Here is a 27,061-nt window from a genome sequence, read left to right on the forward strand (position 1 = left end):
AGGTGTTCCGTTTCATTTTTTACGTGAGATTTGTTATAGATTAAATCCAGTCCAGTCTTCAATTTATCAAAAATAACTGGCATATATAAATGATGTGCTGGAAATAACTGAGCACTCCATGGAAGTATGAACTTAAAAACAAGGGAAAAGAGATCAAGAAAGTGTGTTTTTGATTTAGATTGTATTTACTTAAAAATATTAAAAAACACATTGTTTCCAAAAGCATGAGCTCTAATCATGACATGGAGCCATTCTCAGTTCTGTGTAATTGTAAAGTTTCCATTGACGTCGTCGTCGACAGATGAGCTCAGCGTTTCTAAATGTCACAATAAAGTGATCGTAAACTGAGTCAAAGGGAGTTTCACAAATTTGGATTGTCAATTTTTGTCAGGACTTGTTGGATTGTTTTTCTCTTGCTCATTTTACATAATCCCTGAATGAAGTGACGCGACAATTAAATAGCACAGTATAAAGATTATAAAGTTATCCAAAAAGGTTATTCACGTGTGTACATCAACGTTGAATCATTGAATCTTTTCGTATGTCTTGGGATATTTATATACTATAATCTAGATTATTGCTATTTTGTTCAATCCCTGAATGAACAAAATAAAAGTAACATTTCATTATTCAAAGCAAGTCGAAGGAAGACAAACCCAGAATGTATTAAGGAAAACTTTATGGTGAGAAGAAATAACATAAATATGACACACACTTTTTTCAGTGGTGATTAAAAAGGTTGTATGGGCTCGGGCAAGTATGTTTTTTCTTTTTTTTTTCTTTATGTTTAAAAAAATGTTTTAATACTTCCCGAAGCCAACAGCAAACGTTTTGTGACTGTGCGACTTGTTGTGGCTGTGCGACTAGGTCTGGAGAGGGCATGTGTGGTACAGGTCTTCCCAAGCGGACAGTACAAATTAAACTTTTCCTCATCAGCAGTTTGTGCATCTGTTTGGAAGTAAAACTGAAGCTTTAGAAGTGATCAGATCTTAACAACAACCCTTAACATAATGGGAAACCTGCAGAGAGAGATCGGAAGTAAATTGTACACAGTTTGTGTACTAATAACAAAATAAAATCCCAGCGGCATGTGATAACACATTTGTAACTATGTCATCATCATGTAGAAAAAAATGTCTACCGTTTGTTACAACCTGCATGCCGGAAACTGCACACTGTCTCTTTAACAGGCTGCAAGGGTGCTTTGCCCTGTGCTCGAAGTAGTGGGGGAGGGAGGGAGGTTGTTGACGGAAAGATGGGCCCTTATTGGCTGGGCCTTACTGAGGGCAGTGACATCACATGGAGGAGAGGCCCTGTGGTGTAAAATAACATCTCCTTTTATGGGACGAGGTGGATCGTTCCATTCTCGGAAAGAGGTGAAGTTCTGTTCGCCTCTCGCTGCTCCCTTTTTAATAATGTCTTTCTTCCGGTAAAATGTCTTCCCAGTTGGCATGTGAGGCTGTTTTGTAAATAAGTATATTTATTTTCTGTAGGTCTTTCCTATATCAAGCTTGTTTATTTCTTCACTGTTAATCCTGCCTCCTTTTTGTTTTACTGCTCTTATTTGCTTTGTTTGAATGTGTATTAAACTGTTGTTAGACTTATTCCCCCTTCCTAGTTTTGCTGCCTCTCTCTTTTGATCTAATTCCAATGGGTGTTATTAGTCAGACCCATTTTTTTTCTTTTAGACGTAGAGATGCATTACTATGTTTCAGCAGTCTTTACAAACACCTCATCACTACGCTTTCTGTAAGTGTTTCCTTTTCTTTATCCTCATGCTAAATTTACTATGATTAAAACATGGCACTGTTAGCATTTAACACAAGAGGCCCCGCCAGGACTGTCTCACACTCTTGTGGACAGGAGACATGCCAAATCTCTTTTTAGTATTCCCTCTCTCTGTCTCACAGTCGCTCTAAACATTTACACACTTACCCACCCCCGGCCTCTTTTCACCTCTCTTGTTCTCCACACATGCCTTAACCTCAAAACACTACACATCCAGAAAAAAAAGCTGCAGTTCTCCCCTTCGGCATCACCTAGCATGCGACTACCCCCGCTGTTTGCCGACGTGGTATCGACCGTGAACCAGCAGTCCCCTCCCCTCTCTAAGTCAGATTTGTCACCACTCCAAGGAAATGCACTGTACCTTCTAGTCGAGTAAAGAAACTGTAGTTACACTCTTCCAGCTGGACGCCCACAGATACATTTAAAAAGAGAAAAAAAAGGGGGCCAGGTTGTCTTCACTGGAGGAGGTTGGCGTAGAAATTTAGGTTGACAAGTTATAACGAGAATACTTCTGAATCCTTGGGAGATCCTTTGAATCCTCCTCCCTCCTCCTTCCAATGTTTCAGTGGTTGGGGCCATGGCCTCTCAGTCAGGGTAAGAAATGCATGGCTAGTTGGCTGCTTTACTTATTTATCTTGGTGTCTGGAAAGAAGAAAGAACATAACTTCCTTTTCACTACGTTGTACTAGTCACGCTAAAATGTTTTTAGACGACTAAAAATCTTACTATAGTGGCGGTTTCTCAGAATCCCAGTCCTTTTATTCATCAGTTCCTCCCTTTTTTTCTTGTTCATTTTTAGATTGTGTAGAAGTCGTGTCCTGGCTGTTATGTTGTGAGTGAGAAAGAAACAGATGAGCTGATTAACTGCCTTTTCAACTCAGACTTTGACCTTTTCAGTCTGGCACACTGTTGAATGATTACAATAAACACACATGGCTACCACTGTTTTTTATACATATCATTTAAACTCATGTTGTGTAAGAAGGATTGGCGGAGGCAAGCTCTGTCCTCGTTTTAAAATGATCTGAATTGACTACCTTAAATTGAATTCACTACCTTAAAATGATCTAAATTGACTACCTTATACATTGTCAACTAATCAACTATAGTATGGCTTCGGCCTTGGCCGAAGCCTTGGGGCAAAATTTAAAACCTGAGCTTATTTATGATTTGTGCCTCTTACGGTTTGCTATTGAAACAAGTAAAATATATATTTAACTGCTTGTCCTGGGTGTTTCTCAGACTGCACTGATATTTGATCAGTGCCTTATCCTAGAAGGCCATAGGTTAAATGGCAGCTGAATTTTTTTTGTTATTGAGTAGTGGTGCAACGTATCAGGTCATGGATTGGATCAGCATAAAATGGAGAAAACATAACTTTTAGAGATCCCTGATCATTTTTTCTTTGCCACCGACACTAATTGCTGTTCATTGATGATCCACCGATACTAATTGCTGTTCATTGATGATCCATATTGTCAGATACAGATCTGCTTTGTTCGATTAGCTGGTATACAAGGCTCCAGACTATTTTTCTTTATTTTGCCAGCACCCCAAAAATCATAACTGCTTTTGAGGTCAGTGTAAATTGTGAAACAACGGGTCATAATTCATCTCTCATATCTATTTATGTTGTTTATAAATGTCTCCTTCAAACAACTGGATATATTCAAGCTAATGGCCAATGAACGAAGGAGTAAAGCTACAACATAGTTGTTGTTTGGAAGAAATAGTGTGACGTGTACTCGTCATGATAACGTTATAATTCACCTTCGCCCAATTCTCATTTTCACTGAACGGAGCCAGAACACGTGCTGAACCGTGAGGGTGGGACCTGTGGGGTTAACGGAACGACAGAGGTCCGTTATACCACTATTATTGAGTCATGTCTTATTTGTATACTTTTTGTGTACCTAGATAGAAATGAGCAATATTCTCAATCAGGCTACCCTCAGGGGAATCCTCCAACTCTCGCCTTTTTAAAAAAAAGCAGACGCCAGATTTAAAAGTAAGTTGGAGATGCTGTTTGACATTTAGCATGGACTGATTCTCGGGCATTATGAATATGACGGATATCCCCTTCACCTCGCCGTAGTAGTTGCTCTGTCATGTTACACAAAATATTACTTTAGCGCAGTCATTACATTTTTCTTTATCCTCCCTGATGTTTGTTATGCTAAGCAACACTTTGCACACAGTAGCTTCCATCTACCGTGTTGTAAATGTAAAAACCTGCAATGCAGACAGAAGTGAGGTTGTTTCAAGCTTTTTCAGGAATCAATGAAATGCAAACCGTGTTTCTTGACAAGCTCTTGATTCTCATACAAAGTTTGTCCACACATCTTGTTAATCAGAAAAAAAGTTTGCTTTTTATAGGGCTTTTCATATTGATCTATCTCAAGGGCACATGATTTCTTTCAAACAAGAACTCTTTTTTTTTGTGCCTTATTAGTCCTAAATTATCTGTAAATATTTACAGAATGCCCTTCGCTTCAGTTTTCATCATTCATGTACAGGCGTTGCATTGTTAAACTGGGTTTTGGTTAACTTCCATTGAGCGTGGTTTGAATTTCTAGCCTGGTCTTCCGCCAACTTACAAAACAGGTTGCACTCAGATGCGCGATCCATAGTCGAATCATGTTGCCAAGTTTTTCACATTCTTTTTTGCCATTTGGGCACTTGGTTTATTTATTAAAAACCAAAAGCACAAGCTGACTTTTTTTGTCTTTAAAGAAGACTGAGGTGATCTTTTAAAAAAGAACCCAGGAAATGGATTATATATTTATCCTTTATTTTGAACCAAGAAATATTCCCAGATGTCAATGGACTTATTCTCATGTTGCAAAGGCACAAAAGTAAAGCGGTCTGCTGGCTTGTATCGGCCTAAATGCGAACATTGTTGTGGAACCCAAAAGCAGACAATCAGGCCACCAGTCTGATTAAGTGCTGTACTCCCGTATGAGAGGGTGTAACCCACTGTTATGCTAATACAAAAACAATCGTTTGGGTCAATTAATTGGGAAGAATGGACAGGAGCACTGTTTACAAAGGATTCTGTGACTGGGGTGTTTGACCTTTAACACTGTTCTAACAGTTTCCCATTCACAGATTCAGCCCCACTCCAAAACTGAGGACGGCAAGCTAATTTACACATGTATACTATATAGTACCGGCATACTAAATGTACCCATTGCATGTACACATTTTGTTTGATTATTTGTAATCATGGAGGTGTAGGAACTGTTATGTCGAGGGCATGAAACTGACCTTTTCTCAAACAACAAACTACATTTATAGCATGAAAGACCATTAATTGATGTTGTCAACTGGGTAGGCAAAAGAGTAAATCTTCAGCTCTGTTGGCTGTAGTATACACACTCAAGGAGACCAGTTGTCCAGTCAGTATTTATTCATATTGTGCAATTTACCTTTTTGTTTAGTTTGAGCTCATGTGTAGTCTAAACATATTTCTCAGCTGTGCTGGAAGCTTTAGAGAGGAAACTGTGGGGTGTTGATGAATGTTTGGATGGTGGATTACCAAAACAATGTTTTATTCTTGACACACCTGCTAAAAAACTGGTGCTAATGGTGTGTCTCAAACAGTTCACAGTGGCCTTGGTCACCTTGTGAGCTTTGTCTTGATGTAGCCTACTGAGCTACTCAAGTTGCCTGTGAGGAGTGATGACTCATAGTTGGGTGTATTTGATGATGTTAAAACAGGCGCAGGCTTTGTGAAGGCGTCGGTTGGGAAATTACAATTTCGACTTACTGATAGGCTTACTGATAACCAGTCTGAATTTGTAAAAAAAAAAGTGGAAGTGGCATGACTACGTCTGCAATAATGCAGGAAAAGGTTTAGAAAAGAATAATTTAGACATCTGGTTCCCTCGTCTGAAATTCTTTTTTTTTTAAAGTTTTTTTTTTTAGTCAGATGCCTGAATTAAGCACTGTGATTAACAAAAGCTTTAGAGATTTTAACGATTTGTTCTACAATATAAATATGTCTGTAAATATCCCACAAATTATTTTTGACACTTTTACGTGTCTTTGAAAGAAGGCAGCCGCTAACAAATGGCTAAATGAGACTACAAAACGTTATTGTGCAAACTTGTCCAGCTTTCCAGCCCTGTACTGTTAACTCATGTGACCGCCACGTGGATAGCTGATTACATTTACCCCCCACATTAAAAAAAATCATAAAGAGTTGTGTTCATTTGTGAAGACTGAAAAAAAAATTTCAGTTTTATTAACATATGTTTGCCAAGGAGCCTATTTTCCTGTAATTGATAATCCCCTCGAAAAATCTCATTGGCTTTCGGTACGAGGGAACCAGATGCTAACTTCCGGGGTTGGCCGAAAAAATAAACGTTATCCCTGCAGCTTTTATTATTCCCATGTGATTGTTTGTTCTAATCCATTTTCATGTCAGAGCAGTGTGGATTCTTTCAAGAAACTGTAGCCGAGTTTGCCTGCCCTCTCAGCGTCTCATACTTTTTTCTGAAATCAGTTTGCTATCTGCTTCTTTTCATCTATACTCAGTAAGGATTGATAACACCCCTGTGTGTTGTGTTTATAGTCGAGGAGGAGGCAGGGTGGTTTCTGTATAATCACACTCTGTCAACCGCTTTAAAATCATTGTTGTCGTTGGAAGAGCCCGAAGCTGTCGACTTAAACGAAGAGGCGACACGCCTCGCTGATAATTTGCTCGTTTCTGGTTTTAAAAGCTCCGTTGTTGCTTTCTGTTACAGACAGACGTCTTGTTTGTGGCGGTTGCTCCTTCCAATTACACATACTTGTTTGGTCCAAGTACCCAGCAGAAGATTTACAACTTGTTAAAAAGACGTTAACGGCCTTGTGTTTGATCCCTGGTAGTGTACACTGCTTTATTACATGTTCATGCATTTGGTGTTTTGTCTCTCTGGTGTTGCACCATTCGTTTACAAAGTCTCTTTCCTCAAATGGCACTGTAATTTCATGTTTGCACTACATACATAATGTTCAGTAAGGGCAGCGACGTGTGTTTTGCAGCTATGGCGTCGATGGCTTCAAGCTAAAGTTTAATAGCAGCAGTTTATTTAATCCTAATTGCAGGCGGATTTACATCCATGCTATTCTTGAAAAGATTTACATATTCTTTTCATGTTGAGGGAATGACGCTCTTTACGTCTACTCCAATCACCATAAACTTGTCCATTTAAATAATGTATTTTCTGAGCAAACAACCATTCAAATTGTAGCTATCAAACTTCTCAATGTATGACTGTGTTGAAAAAGTCCGTTAGCAGTTTCAGATGGGGGGACAAATTTACATTGAATATCTGTAGAAGCACATCAGTTGCAGGAGAAGTAGACTTCTGCGTATTGTCTAGACCAACCCATTAGAGACTACTCTCTCCACTGGTCATCTCTGTGCTCCTCTCTGTTCATGATGTGTGGGGTAACACTCATGAACGTCCTGTTTGGGGTTTACCAAAAAATACTGACTCAAAGTAGAGGATAGTTGATGGCTGACTCTGACTGTATGATTTGTGGTGAACAGTTGGAAACTTGAACTAGTTGGTGTTCATTTTCAAACCAAGGAATCATAGCTGGAGAGAGAACTAAAGGCCTTATGTTGTTTAGTTATGTTACCTCACTGTTTAAAAGCAACTTTTAGGGATATTCTGAGAGGCACGCCAGGTGTTTCTTTCACAATACCACGTTGTGTACAGCCGTCCTTGTAAAAACCACAAGATAAGGAGTCTGCTTACAGTCCTTCCTCGGCGTGTTCTTATGTTGACTTGTTGTTGTTCTGTTTGCGTTATTAGCAACATGAACCGTGAGGACCGGAATGTGCTCCGAATGAAAGAAAGAGAAAGGCGAAATCAAGAAATCCAGCAGGGAGGAGGAGAGGCCTTTCCAGCAAATTCACCTCTCTTTCCTGAACCCTACAAAGTGGTAAGTTTGTTTACCTCTCCCTTCAGTTTTGACATGAAATTGATTTGTCAGTTTAGCGGAGTTTTGTAACAGCGGCAGGAAGTGAGAACTGCACAAACTTACAGGAACATTCATGTTGATCCAGTTGTCATCATCTATACCTTTTTATTTAAAAAAAAACTGTTTGCCTTCTTTGTCAAACTGCTTTTTTAGCTTCAGGCTTTGATGGCAAAGGTGTCTTTGTGCACGTGCGTGTGTGCACGCTTTCTGTAACATTTGTTTGAATTCATTCCTTCATTGCTCAGGGAAGAAAAAGAAGTTGATTAGTGTTTAACTCCAAGTTGTTTTCCAGAAAATCCTTTGTGGTGAAGACTTGAATACATTTTGAGGCTGCCTTTAATAATGGGGGAAAAAAAAGGTTTTGTTTTTCCTTTTTCTCCATTTCACAATGACCTTCAAGATCCTTCAGTTTATGGGATTAAAAGATAATTAGGGCAAACTCATAAAATGATACATACTCTGTTGTCAATGACGGTCTTTTTTTAATCAAGATTAAAATTGCACAAATTTCCAGCTGAAATTGGCTGATCTGTTTGCAACATAGTTTGTGGTTACGTTAATAATGGGTATTAAAAACAGTATGTTTTTTCCAAGCTTTTGACTTAACTTAAATAATGGTTGGCTGTCAGATAATCAGCTATTGACTAACTCCGCAGAAGATACAAAAGAGTCAGTTGAATTGTCAACACCTGTCTTTGGTTAGCTGGTTTGTAGTGCAGCTGAAGAAAGTAAACAGATGATCATGTCTCTCTTATATCTTCCTCCTATGCACACAGATACATATATATGTATATGTAGGCCAGCCAGCTCCCTGCTCCTGGTGAGCCAGTATAATTGTAAAGAGGATTTGAGTCCTCTGAACTGGTCTAATCTTTGCCACTAACCAGATTTGAGCGGAGGTAAGTGGCGTCTCTTCTGCGCTAGAGTTGGCCATCAAAGAGGCAGAGAGGAATGTGTCCTGACAGGTTGGGAATAGAAAGGGGACCAGAGGTGAGGGAGGAGTGCGGACCTGTGTGTTTTGAACCACAACAAAATGAAAGATAAAAAGCTGACTTTGAAGAAGGGGAAGGTCCTTGACCTTTTGCACAAGAGAAGAAAAGGCAGCTGCAGCAAATATTGTTGTGCATGTTTTTTGTTTTTCTGTCTCCAGAAACAATAGTGCGAATAAATGCAGAAAAGGCCAACTGGCTTACTACACTTTGTATCTCTTGTCTCCTGCTTATGTAAGTTTCAGCCCCCCCTCGCACTACACCCATCCAACCCAACCCCTCTCTGTCATGCTCCACTAAGTGGAAGTTTACTGTGTTCAGCATTAAAGGCCATGTGTGCACGCAGCTGCAGCTGGGGCCTCCCAGATGTATACCAGCAAAGCAGTAACATTTTTACGGTGCTGATCTCACACACTTTTAACTCAGGCTGCATAGAGTGATGAGCACGCAATTATCTATTAAATATTGATATTGGTATATTTGAAGCTACAATACACACACTGTATATAAATCCATATAGTATTTTTTTTTTTTTTATTTGATTGAAGTTTTCCTTTTACCGAGATCTAACTAGTCCCAGAAACTAAGGAAGGACATTATAAATCCAATAATCACATTTATATTTGCCTTTTTAACGGCGATTTAACCACAAAGATTTGGCAAATTAGGCGGGTAACAGATTCAAAACTAATGCCGTAGTTTGTCGTTTTTGCAGGCGAAAAGGTCAACATGGAAGTAAAGTTCCTAAAAAGGTTTGTGAGAGCGTTTCTGCAGACGGACAAGGCTGTATAATGCAATATGTAGGTGTTCTGTTTAGACAATATTTTCAGAACAATGAACCAACTGTGTAATGATTCAGGTGTTTAATTTATTTTTACACCAACTTATGTACCAGTATGTTTGATAAACTAGAGTATTACTCTATTTGTAGAACTTTTATTGAGTACTTGTATTCACAAAAAACTGCAGTGTTTCTGTCCCACTGGATGTTTAATACAATCATAATAAAATGCACCATTTATGTTTGTACTATGACGCTCCACTTCACCAACTACACACATCTGAGCCAGGCCGTGCTAGCAGGAGGTAGTGGTTGTGCATGTTATGACCAAGCTTGTTAACGTTTCCTGCAACAGATAACGGCTTGTTTCCTCACCCCGTGTGCGAATCTGTCAAACATAATAGAAGTCCAAGCTTCATGTGAAACAGGATATTTTGCAGAGACTGTCACGGGCTGATTGCGAGCAGGTCGGCTGGAACCTGTGGCTTTAAAGTGATTGATTAACCTTTTGTGGTGGAATTATGGGTGGACTTATCTGTGTTAACAGATGGGTGTGGACTGATCGGAGGACCCAATTTTGAATGAGCTAACTGAATGATTGACTGATCTCCATGTTCAATCGATTATGTTCTCAAAGTCAATTATTTTAAATGTAAAACTGATGACACATGGTTCAGAATATAATTAGTTTCGTACTTTTTTTGTCAGATGTAAATCTGCGTTTGAATTATGCTCATTTTGCATATTTTTGTGATTTTAAAGTTTTTCTTTGTTGGAGTAATACATTTTTTCTCAATTTTGATAGAAAGCAAAGCAATTAACCCAAGTGTTGAACTTGTGCCCATAATGACTGTTTTCTCTGCCCCTCTTCTCTCCTCTCTGCTTTCCCTCTGTTCATTTCTCTCTCACTTATTTTTCTCTCAACCAATTTTCTGTCTCCTTTCTCTACCGCTGTCTTTTTCTATATATTTTTTTTCCTTCATCACACTGTCCTCTTCCCCACCTCTCCCTCCCCCTTTCTCTGCTTCTCTCTTCAGTCCAGCAAGGAAGATAAACTGTCAAGCCGTATTCAGAGCATGCTGGGCAATTACGACGAGATGAAAGAGCCGATTGGTGACACACTTCCTAAGCTTGGCGGTAAACCATCTAACAGCTCGTCTTCCTCCGAGGAGAAATCGGGCCCACCTTTGTTTGGCGGGGACCAGCGCGGCGTCGGTAGCGGTGGCAGCAGCCAGAGCAGCAAGTGGACTCCTGTTGGCCCCGCAGCAGGTGGATCTTCGTCCCAGTCCCAGAAACGCTCAGGACTCCAGGGCGGGCACGGTAGCCAGAGGAGCAGTGGCAGTAGCGGCAGCAGCAGCAGTAGCCAAAGACACGGAGGGGAGGTGCGGGAAAAGAAGTCGAGTAAACACAGCGGAGTGTCGGAGCACTCAAAGTCGCACACATCGAGTCCGGCCAAGGGCTCGCTGAGTTCCTCCAGCACCAACAGCCACTTGCGCAGTTCCTTGTCTGCCGATCAGCATCACAGCAAGGACCGATACCGATCAAAGTCCCCACGAGACAGAGAGGCCAACTGGGACTCTCCTTCACGGGTCCACACCACCTTCCCCACTGGACAGCACTCGAGTCAGGCTTTTCCCCCCTCTCTCATGTCCAAGCCCGGCTCCATGCTGCAGAAGCCCACAGCATATGTGCGGCCTATGGACGGCCAGGAAACGGCAGAACCCAAGAGTTCACAAGCAGAAAGCTACAGTGGACAGTCGCACAGCAGCACCATGGGAGAGATGAAGTCCAACAGCAAGGCCTCTCTTTCCAAACTCAAGATCCCCTCACAGCCTGTAGAGGTGAGGCTTGTCAACAGGCTTTCCATAAATGATATGTTAATGTGTGGCACTTAAGGGAGAAATCTATAGTAGCAGTCTTTGTATATTAAATGTATGTACCAAGAATGGCGGTTTTGTTAATGTTTGGCGCATATATTCAAAATGATGTATTAACTGGAAGAGATTACCTTGCAGCATGTTGCACTTGGTCTGAATGAACTCGTAGGTCGGAAGAAATGCATTTTTAAGAATGACGCATCCTCCTCCCACCTTCAGCACTGACCATCATGTTGATTATGAAAATGTGTTAAACAAGATGTTTCTGTCTTTTTAGGGATCTGGTGACGCCAACTGTGTCGATGAGATTCTGAAGGTAATTGTATTTTGTTAAAACACTTCATCAGAAGTATTCAGAGGAAAAAACAACAATCTATTGCTGGAGTCAGTGAAATAGCACTTTGCATTACTCACACCTTAGAACGAATGTTCACATTTTTCCCTGTGTGTGTTTATTCTGTCTTTCTTTCAGGAAATGACTCAGTCGTGGCCCCCTCCGCTGACAGCCATCCACACCCCCTGCAAAACAGAGCCCTCCAAGTTTCCATTCCCCACCAAGGTCAGTATTGCACCAGTCCTTGTGTTTACTGTGATGTGTCATGTGTTGTGATGCCTCTTGTGTCGATGGTTTGGTGCAAACAGACCGTACACAGCAAAAGCAACCAAACCAGACAAACCTTTTTTGTGGCCGTCTAATTGGAACTATAAAGTGCTGGGACTAGCTATGAATTGATGTTTTATTCATAGTTAATCAGTTAATCTGATAGTAAAACTATCACCAAAACTAAATACAAGTTGTTTTAACCTTCCAAGTGTCAATAAAGTGCTAATGAACATCATAAATTCAAGGAGTTCCATTTAAAATTGTTTAGCTTTTTTTGTCATTCATTGTTAAAACGTGCAAATCTTTTGGGTTTGTGAAAATAATTCAAAACGTCTTGTTTTACCTCAGGACTCTCACCCTTTTCCAAGTGGGCACAGTGAGTACCACACTTATTTCTGATTCAAACCCAATATACAAATATGTATATTGTATGCAAGATATATATATATATATATATATATATATATATATATATATATATATATATATATATATATATATATATATATATATATATATATATATATATGCATATGCTTATTGCTCATGGGTTTTGTTTGTTTTTTTAGAGCGAGGTAGTTCGTCAAAGAGCTCTAGCAGCCACCAGTCCAAAGCTTGCGATGACCAGCCCACGTAAGTGCTCAATCTTTTCCTCCCTTTCTCCTTTTCTCCGTGAAAGCCCATGTCTACAGTCTTCCAAGTATTGATTTACACAACAAAGAGTTATGACAAGGTGACAAACCTTAAGTAACTAGACATACATAGATGACCTCACTAAGTTATGTAAAAGGAGCCACCATTTACATGACTGTAATGAAACACAAATATTTAATTTACTGTCATTCCCCTATCTCAGTGTACTAGAAGATGACCTGAAGCTCAGCAGCAGTGAGGACAGTGATGGGGAACAGGACTCTGCAAAGAATGCCTCAAGGAACACTTCCGCAAGGTAAACCACAACACATGTTCATTTACGGGGTATAGCCTCAACCTTTGCACAGATTACATCCACACCTTTACACAAAACCAACAGTGAGTGTTAGCAGTGACAATAACTGCATTGTGAGGAAAATTCTGTGTACAGCTGAAATACACCATTTATTTGACAATTCATGGTTTACTCCCAAACTACCTGTGTGTTTTCATCATGCAGAGAAGTGTCGGACAACACTCTTTGCGTTCTCAGGACTTTTTTATGCTCACTGTCTCAAATGCCAGAACGGAAATGGGGAAAAGGGGCTTTTGTTTACTTGAAACCCTCAACTTGGAATATGTTTCAGAATGTTTTAAAGTTTCGTACAATCTAATCTAAATGTAGTGGTTCAGGACAACCCTTAGCTATAAAAGTGTTGCCATCAATTTTCAAGAGATCATCAACATATTGAACACTTCAAATATTCACATGGAGCAAATAAATGTTTCCCTGGTATTGAACAAGATTTTAAATGCACAACAAGATTTGGTTTATTTGTATTTATCCTTCAGTGTTTAAAACATGACTGAAAGTGTTCTGCACTCCATCTGCACACAGTATAATGCCGGTTTACACTTATTCCTGTGACAACAGCAATAACAGTGAAGGAGCGGAGCAATCAAGGGATGATTCCAGCAGCCACAGCGGCTCAGAGAGCAGCTCGGGCTCCGACAGCGAGAGCGAAAGCAGCACGACCGACAGCGAAGCCAATGAGCATCCGCGGCCCGCCTCTCCTGAGGTAACGACTTACCAGTAGCTTTGTGCAAAGCTCAAGTGCCACTTAGTGATGATTTGGTACTCGGCCATCATTTTCAATTGAACTGTTCTGCTCTCTGTCCACCCCTATTTTAGGTTGTGATTGTTACATGGAATCAATTGTTCTTTCTTCTGCCATCCTTTATGTTTGACTGGGTTTCATACATTGTAGCCAAAAAATTTCACTCGTAAACTCAAATTCTTACATCTCTGTTCTCCTGCTCCCCTTCAGCCTGAACAACCCATGGCCAACAAGTGGCAGCTGGACAACTGGTTCAAGAAAGCTAAGCAGTTCTCTCCAGCCTCTCCAGTGGATAATGTTCCAACCAAGTGCAAAAAAGAGGGCAGGGACAATGGCTCAGGACGCGGCTATAGTAGCCAGGGAGGGGGTTCAAAAGACTCAGCGGCACCCACCCCAAGCAGGGACCTACGGGCGGCACAAAAGGGTGCGGAAGGTGGCCGCGGCCGTCAAAAATCCCCCGCCCAGAGTGAAGGTGGCACAAATCCACGAAGGAGTGTGGGTAAAAAACAACCCAAAAAGTCTGAGAAGCCCCCTGTGGTGGAGGAACCCAAAGGAGGACTGCGGGTGGAGAGTGAACCGCCTCCAGAGATACCTCCTCATCGACCTAAAGCTGCTACTAAGGGTTCCCGCAAACCAAGCATTAAAAAAGAACCTAAATCCTCTCCGAGGCCCACTGCGGCTGCTGTCACTACGGCAGATAAACGCAAGGCCAAGGCACCCACCAAGACTTCCCAGAAGTCTCGTGAGTTTGTCGACACAGACTCTTCATCGTCAGACTCTGAGGGGAATGACAGCATCCCGTCCTCGTCGCAGACGCCCAAGTACACCGAGAGTATCAGGACCCCCGTGTGTGTGTTTTCTCCAATGGAAGAAAAAGAGCTGTTGTCTCCTCTCAGTGACCCTGAGGAGCGCTACCCTACAAGGCAGCCCCAGCACCAAGTTTTACTAGTGAAGATAGGTTCGTCAAAGCTGCACAAATTCTCTCTGTATTCTGTACACTTGTTTCACACTTGTCTAGCTGGAGTGCACACTCCTGAAGCTTTTCTTGTCTTTAAACCGTATTAAACCGTACCCTTCCCTTCCTCCCATTTCCTATAGATCTTAGTTTGCTGTCTAGGATCCCAGGGCGGCCCTACAAGGAGCCTGTAGAGATAAAAGTGGAGAGGGACGACTCTCTAGACAGGGACAGCAAAGACTTCAGCAAACAGATCTCTGAGAAGAGCTCTAGTAAGGCCAAGAGGAAACACAAGGTATGCGACTGGATAGAGCAAATTCTTGTCCGTATTATCTGCTGTTTTGATCGATGTTAAAATGTTTTTCTCGCTTTGAAAAGTGTAAGGATGGTGTTATTCAGACCTATCTCGCCTTGACCAGTTTGTTCGAAACCTTGAACGTTTCGCACCCATGGTTCTATTGGTCTGAGCTAATGTGGACACGGCAGTTGCACTCGGATGCAGGGCGAAAAAAGTCTAGATCCTAAACAACTATAGTTATTGAGATAATTTAATCATGTTGGCATGATGCGAGGAGGCGTTTTGAGGCAAATCTTCCCAGGTCACATTCCTACACAATCAACATATAGATTAAAAGATTTAACTATATATACTATTTATTTTCATTATTACTTTCTTTACGGATGTAATAATTGTTTAGTTTTTATTTCATGAAAAATCCTCATAGCTGTAAAACTACCAATAAAAGGCTTTGACTCTGAGTGCTATGTTTGGTGTAACAAGGACTTGGGGAACCATTAAGCATTGTTAGAATATTGTACTGCACTTCATATGAGTTAAACTGCTGGATTGCAAATTTCTTTGTCATCAAATCCCTTCCTACAGAGGCCTGTGCACACACCAATAAATCCTTGAATGTGTCTTTTAATTTCCTGTGACCTTTCTGTCTTTTAGAACGATGAAGATGGCACAAAGCCAGAGATCAAGCGTTGCAAGTTAGAGGACAAGTCCCTATCTCATCATAAAAACAGCAGTAAAGAGTGGGTATCATTCCTTTTCCTCTTTATTATCTAACACAATGCACAGTAGTACTTATTTTAAACTCTAATTATGAAATATAAGTATAAAGGCTCAGTGAATTACATTGTAGGCTCTTTAAGCCGCACCTACTAACCTTCATAATAATGACATGTCTGCTATGATCTTAATGTTGATCTGTTATGTAAATATTTAATTTAAGTGTTCATTTTTTGTGATGTGTAGTACGGCACTGCAACAAGGTCGGTCCGCTATTTAAATGATGAAAAGATACGCGTGTTACAATGCCGATTCGTATCCCACCAGGTCGAAAAGGTCTATGGAGAAGAAAGAGGAGCCAGTCCCCTCCCCTTCAATGTCAAGTCTTCAGCGGACGCCCAAAGCAGAGCATCCGAGTCGAAAGAGGACAGTCAGCCAGTCCTCCACCTCGTTGTCTAGCGGGACAGGAAGTGGGAAGGAGGGAAGCCACAGCACCAAGGGCAACTCTACCTCCAAACACAGAAAAGGAGAGGACAAGGGGCGCAGCACACGCGACGGCAAGGTGAGTGCGTGTAACCTTATCCCCAGCCATTTGCAGTCGCGTGAATACCTGGCATTGTGGATACTTTGAAGTGCAAGTGCAGTCTTTGATCAAGTTTGCCAACTGTGCAATTTTCCCCCAGAGGAACTTAAATATTGAAGCATGTTTTAAAAGTTGAGAACATAGCTGCTATATATTGTATATGCCCAACATCCATAGAGCGCAAAACATTTCTCCAGACACCCTTAATCTCGCCTGTTTCTCCATTTTTATCCTCTACTTCAAATACCAGGCCCCCTTTTTTTGCCGGAAACTTTATTCCCTCTCGCTTGCTGTCTCTGCAGGAGAAATCCTCAAAGGGCTGCGATAACCAGCTGGCTGTGCCTCCGCTCTCCACGGACGGCTCCAAGTCTCAGAGATCCAAGCTGGTGTTTGAGGACAGGTAAGAGGAGCTCTTTCCACTGTGGATAACCCCTCAGCAGGGTATGCAGAAAGAACTGCTGTGGGGATCTAGGATCGCCTTTGATGCATAAAGCTGCAGGAGGTTGGGGAGGTCATGCATAGATGTGCCTGCATGCAGGAGAGATGACGTAAATTTCCATTTTAAAAGGCTCTCTGTGGGGAATCTGTGTCCTTTTCATGCAGAGGTAAAGAAAGAATACAGTCTTGCCTCTTAGGTCTTTGCCTGTTTTGTGGTTTGATTTAATGGAAGAATAACTATGGTGTTTTCATGTATATCTGTTCCCAGTGGAAATGTATGCTCGTTCAAAGAAGTAATTAAATCAGTTTGACCTGTTTAATAATGTTGTTTCAGGGTCCATTCGGCAGATCACTACTTACAAGAGGCCAAGAAATTGAAACACAATGCAGATGCACTGGTAAGAACGTGAGCTTCGTGCCTATTTACATGTGTAATTGAGATGATGCAGTGTCAGGTGCCACATGCAAAGCAGTGATAGGAGAGGAGAGGTTGTTAAACGAGGTCTGGACCTTTTAATGTCAAACAACATCCTGGCGAGGTTTTCATGGAGATTCACGCTTGACATAGCAACACGGTTACATTTGTAAACATATTTCCTTTTATTACATTTATATGATTATATAATTTTTATATTGCATTACATCATTTATTGTATTCACTGGGAAATTTACCTCAGACAGTCTCAAAAGTCGTTCTTTCTCTCTGCTCTGTTATTCAGCAGTATGTTTAACAATAAATGTATTTATGTTTGTTAACGGCTTAGCAAAAAATTAGCATGTGACTATATTTAAGCGCTGCACTAATATCAGTGGCGTACCATAGATTTGACCTGAGATACCTGACCTGGTTGCATGCCATTAACGAAACAAATAAGCACAAACACCCTGTTGATGAGAACCAAGCAGTACTATTTTTCTTCAAAATAATATTCGACACTGTGGATACGCTTTTAATTTATCTATACTGTATCTGGAATATGTGGAAAATCAATTAACCCTCACTATGGTTAATTAGTCCACATCTATGATGCTACACATTCCATTTGAAGGCCAATGCATACATAAGTGAGTTGTTGCCGCTGTTATTAAAAGAGTTTATTGTATTCCACACCAAACCATGCAAGTTATGCAACATGCCCATGCCAAAACCATGTCAAATTATGTGAACAGCATTTAGGTGTGTACTGCTGTGCCCGGTTAAGAAAGAAAACCCTCATTAGATCAGTAAATACTTGAGCTGCGCCGCCATCAGTGAATTCATCGTTGTGCCCCCGTTACCTCTCTTGCAGTTGGACCGTTTTGAGAAGGCGGTGTACTACCTGGACGCTGTGGTGTCTTTCATTGAATGTGGTAACGCTTTGGAGAAGAGCGCTCAAGAAGCAAAGTCTCCCTTTCCCATGTATGCTGAAACTGTGGAGCTTATCAAGTAAGGACAAACATATTTTTTTCCCCCTATTGTCAAAATTTAGAGGGACCTCCACTATTTGTGCATATCAAAGTCTGTTCATCGGTCCTGTGTGTATTTCAAATTGCTTTCAGTGACGTCACTCGAGTCAGTGTCAGTTGTGGCGAGAGACTACACGTTTGAATATGAAAAGTAACCTCAGGATGTGGAGTTAGAAAGAAGTGAGCTTAATGGACGCCTGTAGCCGTATCCTCATCTCTGCTTGTGGAAAGCAGTGTGAGGCTACTTTACCTGCTGCTAACATAACACATGCGATATCCAAATGAACTGACCGTGGTGGAGTTGGATTGTTGGTAATGGAGGCAGCAGGTTTTGACAAGAAAGACAAATGTTTGGAATTAAAAAGACGATGTTCCTGGTTCTGCCATGTTCATGTTGTAGAAGTGCAATGTACTCGTTTAGAAAGTCAGTTTATTACATGTAACTTTTATTAAAATAAATGTTTCTGTAATGACCTAAGCAGTTGAATATCTAAGGAACTAAAAAAAAATGTCTGTCTTCAGATACACTATGAAGTTAAAAAGCTACCTGGCCCCAGACGCTACTTCTGCAGACAAGAGGCTAGCTGTGCTTTGGTAAGTACGCTGTCTGACAGCAGCGGATGTGTTTCATTTAAAGAGGCGTCGTCCTGTCCTTAGCCTTCAACCAACAGTCCTCAAAACGCTCACTATTTCATTGGAAGGAGGCTCGTGTATTCAAGCAATCCCCAATCTCTGGTCATTACTGTTTTCTTGGCATGTTTTAAATCAAAGTGAAACTTTTTTTTTTTATCTTTCCAGCCTCCGATGCCAGTCGCTCCTCTACCTGCGGTTATTCAAGCTGAGGAAAGACAGCGCACTAAAATACTCCAAAACACTCACTGAACACTTAAAGGTACTTTTTGTTTCCTGGAAGCTGAAATCACGTTTGGCTTGGCGAACCTTCAGAACCAAACAAACCCAATATGAATTCCATTCATGTAGTTTATTATTTTTTATGTGAATGTGTAACCTGCTTTGTACATAATGTTCTTCTCCTTCATTTTGTTTGACAGAATTCTCTGAGTAACACCCAGGCTCCCTCTCCTGGAATTGGAAAGTAAGTCATCTCCTTCCTCGCTCTTTTGGAGATTAAACCTAAGTGTAAAGGAGACATCTGTTTCCTGCACATGTTGAATGTTGAGAGAGAATGAGTTTGACATTTTGCCAATTGCTGAAAGTTTAAGAATTTCATAGAAAGTTAAAAAATATATATATATATATATATATATATATATATATATATATATATAGGGCGTCCAACTGTTGTGAAGAACAGTTGGACGCTCTTGAGTCATTCTGGGCTGTAATTACATAAATACTACTATCAGTACTGAATTTGAGTTGGTTAACAGTCATGCTTTCACAGGTGCTTTTTTTTTTTTTTTTTTTTTTTGTCGTCGACAAAACAACCTGCCGTGTACCAACAGTTTCTCAGTCACTGTCATAACCGGGCTCTTGTCTTTTTCTAACATCAGCAAGGCGGGTATGCCCTCTCCAGTGTCACCCAAACTGTCTCCGGGCCCGGCCGGTGGCTACTCGTCAGTCAGCAGCAGCAGCAGCAGCAGTGCCAGTTCGTCTGTGACCATACCTCAGCGTATCCACCAGATGGCCGCCAGCTACGTCCAGGTCACCTCCAACTTCCTGTACGCCACCGAGGTCTGGGACCAGGCGGAGCAACTATCCAAGGAGCAAAAAGGTCAACTACCTTTTTTTTTAATATGGAACCATGTTTTGGGACGAATCAATACTTGGGACTGTCGTTACAAGCGGGGCAACCAAACGAAAAGGGCAATTCCTGACAGATCACAAGACTGAAAAGTAGACTTATCGGTGTTACACCGACCAGAGTCTCATTCCAAATACTGTAATATTTTAGCATCGCCCTTTGCTTTTATGACAGCAGTACGAGGTTTGTTTTATTATGTTGATGTATCGCAACTGGTGATGCTAATGTTCTGTAAGTTTTCTAGAATTGCAGCACTTTTAGATTTAAAATGAAATATACAGTCTGGCTGTTTAATGGAGACCACCGTTGTGTGTCTTCTCCTTTCCTTTCCCTGTTAACTCTTTACTTTCCTGCAGAAATACCCTGAAAGATGTATAGCTAGAACTCCTTATGAATTTTAACAATTTAATGGTACTGAAACGACTACTTGATCAACATTAAATTATTTATCAGACTATGTGAAATCTGAATATCTTTGGGTTCTGAACTCTTGCTTGGTTATAACAAGCAATTTTAAGACATCCATCTTTGTCTTTTGGTAAATAGTATTTCACTATTTTAAAGACGAAACATTTAATTATTTATTAAGAAATAGTGAACAGAAAACAAAGTTTTCAAACTGACTCTGACGCCTCTCGCTTTGTCTTTTTGTTTTCCCAGAATTCTTTTTGGAGTTGGACAAGGTGATGGGTCCTCTGATCTTCAACACCAGCAGCATGACAGAACTGCTGCGTTACACGCGGCAGGGCCTCCACTGGCTGCGTCTGGACGCTAAGCTTATTCCCTAGCAAGGACTCGTTCCCTGCTCGCTGCTTACACACACACACACACACACACACAGACACACCCACACCCCTCAGCTTCTTAAGTTAAGGAACATGTGCTCAAAGACAGTCACGCATGCGCCCACAGACAGACACACATACAATGATGTACTGTATGCACACACACACAGTCCACCTCTACTCCCACAGACACACACACACACGATGAACTTCTCAGACATATCTCCAACACTGTGTCCATTTTCTACACCAGCTTGCCAAAAACACTGAGCAATCTAGAGCATCTCACACCGTCGGAAGCACCACACAGGGAGAAACATCGGAAACTGCGGCACAGGAGAAAAGAGAAAAAAGCTTATTGCCACGCTTCATATATCGGCATTCTTACAATCTTTGCCATGTTCCTTTCTAATTGGCATGGAAGCGCTGGGTGAACTATTTGCTATGAAAAATGCTTAACAATGGGGTTTGGTTTTTAGGCTACTTTGGCTTGTAACTTTTTATTTGACTTTGTTTCACCAAAGTACCTCCCATGAACACCAAAGGTGCTTTAAAATGAAGGTTTCTCTTTATCATTTTTGTGCCTTGTATGTGAGTGACAGGAAAACAAACAGCCACCCGTCATATCTGAATCATGTTTCCCTTTCTTTTTTTGTTGCTTAAACTAATTTTATGCATTTTTAAAAAAATATTTAACAGTTCATGGAAGCTGGCAATATTCATGTTTTTGATTGCAGTCTTTCAGTTAAGTCGAGTCCTGTTAACACACTTTAGAGCAAAGATGGCGTCATCATGAAGCGACATCACACCATCTGGATTCATCTTTCCTGCAGAGTCTTCAGGCACGAGAGCTTAATCTTGGAGCATGCCCACAAGATTTAAGAACGGGCTGTAGGAAGGGCTACTGTGCACAGCAGATTAATACTTCTGACACACATATTTATAAATGTTCTCTTTATCAATCAGCATATTGGTTTTTAAACTGTGTCGTTTTTCTTTTTCCAGAATTACCAACTTAATTTTAGCCCTGCTAGAAAATTGAATGTTGGTCAGTTTGCTCAAACCACTGTGGTCTGGTTTAATGCAAGAAGCAGCATGGCCTCTAGGTGCCGCTAGCGGGGGCTTTTAGACTCTTGGCCTTAATAAAATTGATCTCGTCAATGTTCTCTCTAAGAGATTTGCTGTCTTTGACGCTCCAGAATACGAGCCTCTTCCTATGAAATGTTTTTACACTTGTAGCAACATTTGTTCATTGAGAAATGTCCTTGAGGAAGAGTGACTTCCAGACAGTGTTGTTTATTATTGTTGATCCCTTGTTTGCTCAGAGTGTATTTTTATAAGGAACAGCAGGGAGTGTCTTAAGTATTGAAGATCATTTCCACAGTTATTTACAGTGCAGTTTATAAAACCGGAGCCTGAGTGACCACTAATTTGGCACTTGACAAAAGCAAGTTCATCTGTAAGGAAATATTTAGAGGCAAACTCATCAGTGTTGCATTTATAGAAGAGTTTTAAAACTATCATTATATATTTCTTAAAAAAAGAAGTATAACGGCCAATATAGATTTTATTTATATACCAAGCAGTTGTTTCTTTTCCTTCCTCTGGTCAAGCAGAAGTATAACTTTTCAAATGCATTCTTTTAATACAGGGTTGAACGAAGGGTTATGAGATGCAAAGTATTTTGTTTGTATGTAATTTCTTTCCTATTTAAATTTGAATCATACTTGTATTACAAGACCGTAGAAAAGAAACGTGTCATCTAGTTGCGAGGCGGGTAAAGACGAGTTGCAGTGTATGCCAGCTGTCCAGTAATAAAGATTTTGCTTATTTAACATTACTGGTTGTCATCGAGGGAAATGGGGATGGCAGTGGTTTTTTGAATGAAGATTTTAGCATTGCACCCGAGGGTTCAGTTGACATTTGGGTGTTTGTTAATGGTCAATGACATGAAGGACTGTGCTTTTTCTGTGTGTGCGTTTCTTTCAAGCTAACTTTCTCCAAAAAAACATGCTGGAAACATTTAAGCCTTGGTCAAATGGGACTCATGGAAACTATTATTGGCTGGTTTTGGACGAGCTTTGGAAATGCCAGAAAGTTTCAAGCCTGTACTAGTTTGTTACTTTCTGAATCCAATCTGCCAATTTCAGACATAAGTTTGGGATTTTGTCAATTCATCTTACACCTTTTTTCATCTCGAGGTAAAACAAACCATAAGAATGTTACCATTTGACCCAGGGTTGACCTTTTTTTTTCTTTTTCTTTTTTTTTTTACTTTCATTCACTGGCTCCCTGACCTTAATTGTAGGAGGGGATACTGTTATTTCCTCTGGCACTTGAAAAAGAGAAAGCCAGAGGGGGTATTATTTTAATCTATGCAGGATTTTTACACAAAAAAAGGATCCGTTTCTGTGGAAAAACTTTTTGGCTTGGGATTTTTTTTCCCCTGCTTTTTTTTTTTTTTTTTTTCTTCGCCTCAGTGAGAAACCTGTTTAACTCAAGAGTCCAATGCCTTTAGCTTTTGCAATTTTGTGTACTGGTTTAGTATATATGTGTACATAGATCTGTTTTTATAACCAAACACAGATGGCTTGAGCCATTTTGTACTTTAAGCTGGAGGCCACTTTTCTCATGGGGATTCCTCTGTGGGTTTTGCCAGCCCAGTCAATGTCTTCATACACTGGTACACTTTGTAAGTACAGGTCCGCGCCTTGTGTTCCCTACACTATCATGTAGTCAAATGTACAAAATTTAGCATTAGATCAATTTTTAACAGTTTGCTACTCACACTTATTTATTTTTCTGCCCCTTTGCTTAATATTTTTTTCTTTCTATTTTGCCATTTTAAGGAGTTCCATTTTATGAAATGAGGAAGATGTAAATGTATTGGGGTTGTTCATGAGATTTCCTTGTAAGTAGTAATTAATATTAATTCTAACTTGAAAGAATCCAGGGTAAGATGAGTTTTCTTTTTTCTTTTTTTTTTTTTACATTCAGTAGGAAGATGTTAACACTTGCATGTTTCTATTTAAATACACATGTATAAATTGTAAATATAACATTTCTTTAAGGGTGAATTTCTACTACAGGTTGACATTTTTATTGAAATTAAAAAATGCTGTAAATTTGTGAGATACTTTATGCACATTTCCCCCTCCTCCCCCTGTGTGGGCTTTTATGTTCTCTTCTTCTTCCAAGCTGTTACAGAGTACATCCCAGTCTCTTAACGCAGTATATCAACTTTATTTCTCAGTCCTTTTCTTACAGTGCTCGTATTCTTTGTCTTCTGCTTCACTGTCTCCCAGTATCATGGTCGCCACATAATCATTGTCGCTAGATCCAAGTGTGAATATTTTGTCTTCTCTGTATTTGATATGGAGGCGTGTACTTTTCATGAAATGTATATTGTTGATCTCATGGGATGGATGGATGGATGGATGGATGTTCTGTACAGTCCGTTATGTAAAACCACGTCTGTTTCCTCCTCACGAGAGAGAGCGAGAGAGAGAGATGTATTTACTATGTGTCCCTTTTGAACAATTGGTCCAACATGTTTTTTGAAACAGAGGTATTTCTCTACAGGTCAAAACAGTTGTAGCAGTTTATACAGTATGTTGTATAACATCTTTTTTCTAAAAGTCGTCTCTAAAGTGAGACCAGCAGCATACACTATGTACAATAGTCTAAATTGGATTAGTTTTAAGAGAACTGATGATAGAGATACTATATATGATGGATGCAATATGATTAAAGGTACTCATTGAGTTTGATCTTCAAACTTAGGTTATGTAATTTAAAGCATTCTTGTGAAGTGAGTATTAATTGTGACTAATGAGAGTCTGTCCTGAATATTCTTTGTATTTTGCCGTATTGAGAATAAAATATATATGGATATGTTTAATCGAGTGTCGCTCATTTTATTGTCGCAGCGTGAGAGTATTTAGCTTGAGGCACCTCATGTCTGAAGCTATGTCTGAACATGCTAACTAGATATTTGATTTAGCCAAGGGGAAGTCACGGGTTATAAAAGTTTTAAATAATTGAAAGATTCCTGACTGCCTAATTAAGAAAAAAAAATTTGTTGTCATAGTTCATTGAACAATAAACGTAAAGATGCCCTGAAGTTATTTGTAAACAAATAAAAGTAACGTTTACAGTCACTGCTACTTAACAAAACACACTGTCTGTATCCTGATGTACTTCACAGTGCTACTGGAGGCTACAAGTAAGGTAAGGATGTTCATAGACTGGCGACTCATCAGTCAGTAGAGCAGTAACAGGTAAAAACAAGTATAAAATCAAAGACAGGACATTGTAATTTAAAACCAGACATTTAAAAATAAATCAAATATAAAACACAGGCATCAATGGCTTAAAAGTGAAAACGTGTGTGAGATAGAGGAATCCGCTCTGGGAAAAGTCTGCGTTTAATAGTCCTGAATCTTGTTCCTGATGGCAGTGAAACAGTGACACGGATGTCTTTGTAGATGTTGCTGGCTTTCTTCTGGAGGCGACCAGCACACCACGTCCAGGTCAGGGAGGGTAACTCCCACAATCCTCTGTGCGACTAACCACCAGGTCCCTCCTGTTCTGTGCAGCTGGTGTACCACACAGTGAAGCACTGGCAGAGGATGTTTTCTATCACACTTCTGTAGAAGTTAACCAAAAGTTAAGGGGGCAGGCCAGCTTGTTTTTTGCTTCCTCTGGAAGAAGAGCCACTGCTGGACTTTCTTCACAAACCAGTGTTCAGGATGATGGTTGCTGATGTCAGGTTCCCTATCCTCACATCTGTTTGAGAGAAAGTCTAGAATCCATGGACAGAGGGATGTGGAAAGTTCAAAGATGTTGACTTTATGCAGCAGTTTATGGGAGATGATGGTATTGAAGGCTGAGCTGAAGTCAATGAAGAGCATCCTGACATATGTGTTAGGGTGCACCAGATGAGACAGGGCTGTATGAAGTGTGACGGAGACCCCGTCCTCCGTAGATCTGTTTGCTTGGTACGCAAACTGGTGGCTGTCCAGATCTGTTGGGAGGACGTTCTTGATGTGCGATAGTATCATCCTCTCCAAGCACTTGGTGATGACTGGGGCCAGGGCGGCTGGGCGGTAGTCATTGAAGGCAGGTGACTGCAGTCTTTCTCGGGACCGGGACAATGGTGGTGCCTTTAAGGCAGGTGGGGACTGCAGCTTGTTGCAGGGAAAGGTTGAAGATTTTAGTGAACACCAAATGTGTTCTTTTTCCCAGAAAACTGATGGAAGTTTCATAAAGGCCAAACGAACTGGCAATGCCATCTAAACATGGTCCAGGAGACTTCAGTTGGAAATAACTAAATGACATTTTTTTTCATTTTGGTTAATGAGAAGCAATAAATGTGAGCTATTTTTAAGTTTTATGGAGCATTGTACATGGCTAATCTATTGCAATTAATTGTATATAATAAAGTTGTAGGTTTCGTTTGTAATAACTTAATTTGCAAAGTAACTACAGTAGTTAAGTATTTAAGTGAGTAAAACGTATCATATTCCTCTGTGAGATGAAGTATAAAGTCGCATGAAATAGAAACGCCCCAAGTAAAGTACAATAATTAAAGTCAATTTACTTGGTTACGTAGGTACTGCTAATTGGAGTGTACTAACTTACCTTTTCAGCCGTGTTTGAGCTGTATTCTAGTTTCACTAAGTGTTTTCACATTATTCAGACAACAGGGCCGGCCTGTGCTTCAGTTCTAGGTGAATAAATTGCCACCAAGTGGTCATGAGTTGCTACTGTCATTGCTGTCTCCCCATCTATTTCAGCCTGGCTTTCACTGGGTTGTCATTACATTCATTGTTGTTGTCATGATTGCAGTGGCAGCGCTGACATTGAAATAATGACAGTGTGAACACACAGGATGGTGATTTAAAAAAGAGATGATACTTCACAGTCCTTATTGTGATATGTCAAAAGTTTTCCTGGTTGTATTTTAAAGAGGGTGGGGGAAGGTATAACACTTGAAACCATCAATCCTTTAAAGTTCACAAATACAATAAATGTCTTTACAGTCGGACTGATGGTTTTAAAATTGAACAATTTGTGATAGTTTTAGTACAAGAAACTGAAACTAGATCCAAGTCATAACTATCTTTTGTTTATTTTGCCATGATATAAACAATAGTTCTCTCAAATTACATCATTTTGTACATGCTATGTGTAATAATTGGAACTAATAGTGAACCTGCCAGAAACACAATAGGTATAAAATATGTCTTTTAGGCTTCCTAAAAGCATCTGTTCCAATATATCTGACATAAAACAGCAATAATAAA

General features: G+C 40.2%; 1 protein-coding gene across 9 annotated transcripts in view; it reads left to right on the forward strand.

The window, feature by feature from the left end:
* aff4 (AF4/FMR2 family, member 4) overlaps positions 1 to 24,634 on the forward strand; it is a 29,909-nt gene extending 5,275 nt beyond the window's left edge. For 3 of the 9 annotated variants that reach the window (XM_068600300.1, XM_068600298.1, XM_068600301.1), the window contains 20 exons: positions 7,596 to 7,725; positions 10,572 to 11,375; positions 11,689 to 11,727; positions 11,884 to 11,970; positions 12,364 to 12,391; positions 12,585 to 12,648; positions 12,872 to 12,964; positions 13,583 to 13,727; positions 13,977 to 14,724; positions 14,865 to 15,016; positions 15,674 to 15,759; positions 16,064 to 16,298; positions 16,622 to 16,719; positions 17,092 to 17,155; positions 18,047 to 18,183; positions 18,726 to 18,797; positions 19,002 to 19,095; positions 19,256 to 19,299; positions 19,718 to 19,938; positions 20,629 to 24,634. In XM_068600300.1, coding sequence (XP_068456401.1) covers positions 7,600 to 7,725; positions 10,572 to 11,375; positions 11,689 to 11,727; positions 11,884 to 11,970; positions 12,364 to 12,391; positions 12,585 to 12,648; positions 12,872 to 12,964; positions 13,583 to 13,727; positions 13,977 to 14,724; positions 14,865 to 15,016; positions 15,674 to 15,759; positions 16,064 to 16,298; positions 16,622 to 16,719; positions 17,092 to 17,155; positions 18,047 to 18,183; positions 18,726 to 18,797; positions 19,002 to 19,095; positions 19,256 to 19,299; positions 19,718 to 19,938; positions 20,629 to 20,756 — 3,465 coding nt within the window. In that variant the 5' untranslated portion in view covers positions 7,596 to 7,599 and the 3' untranslated portion in view covers positions 20,757 to 24,634. Of the gene's footprint in view, positions 1 to 2,146; positions 2,383 to 7,595; positions 7,726 to 9,468; positions 9,506 to 10,571; positions 11,376 to 11,688; positions 11,728 to 11,883; positions 11,971 to 12,363; positions 12,392 to 12,584; positions 12,649 to 12,871; positions 12,965 to 13,582; positions 13,728 to 13,976; positions 14,725 to 14,864; positions 15,017 to 15,673; positions 15,760 to 16,063; positions 16,299 to 16,621; positions 16,720 to 17,091; positions 17,156 to 18,046; positions 18,184 to 18,296; positions 18,439 to 18,725; positions 18,798 to 19,001; positions 19,096 to 19,255; positions 19,300 to 19,717; positions 19,939 to 20,628 lie in introns of those variants that run through there. The other 6 variants (XM_068600296.1, XM_068600297.1, XM_068600303.1 and 3 more) reach the window with 6 other exon arrangements.
* The last annotated feature ends 2,427 nt before the right edge of the window (positions 24,635 to 27,061 follow it).

The sequence above is a fragment of the Clinocottus analis genome, unplaced genomic scaffold (assembly GCF_023055335.1).
Source record: "Clinocottus analis isolate CAN_PGR_092001 unplaced genomic scaffold, fCliAna1.0.p SCAF_5, whole genome shotgun sequence".
Taxonomy (NCBI): Eukaryota; Metazoa; Chordata; class Actinopteri; order Perciformes; family Cottidae; genus Clinocottus; species Clinocottus analis.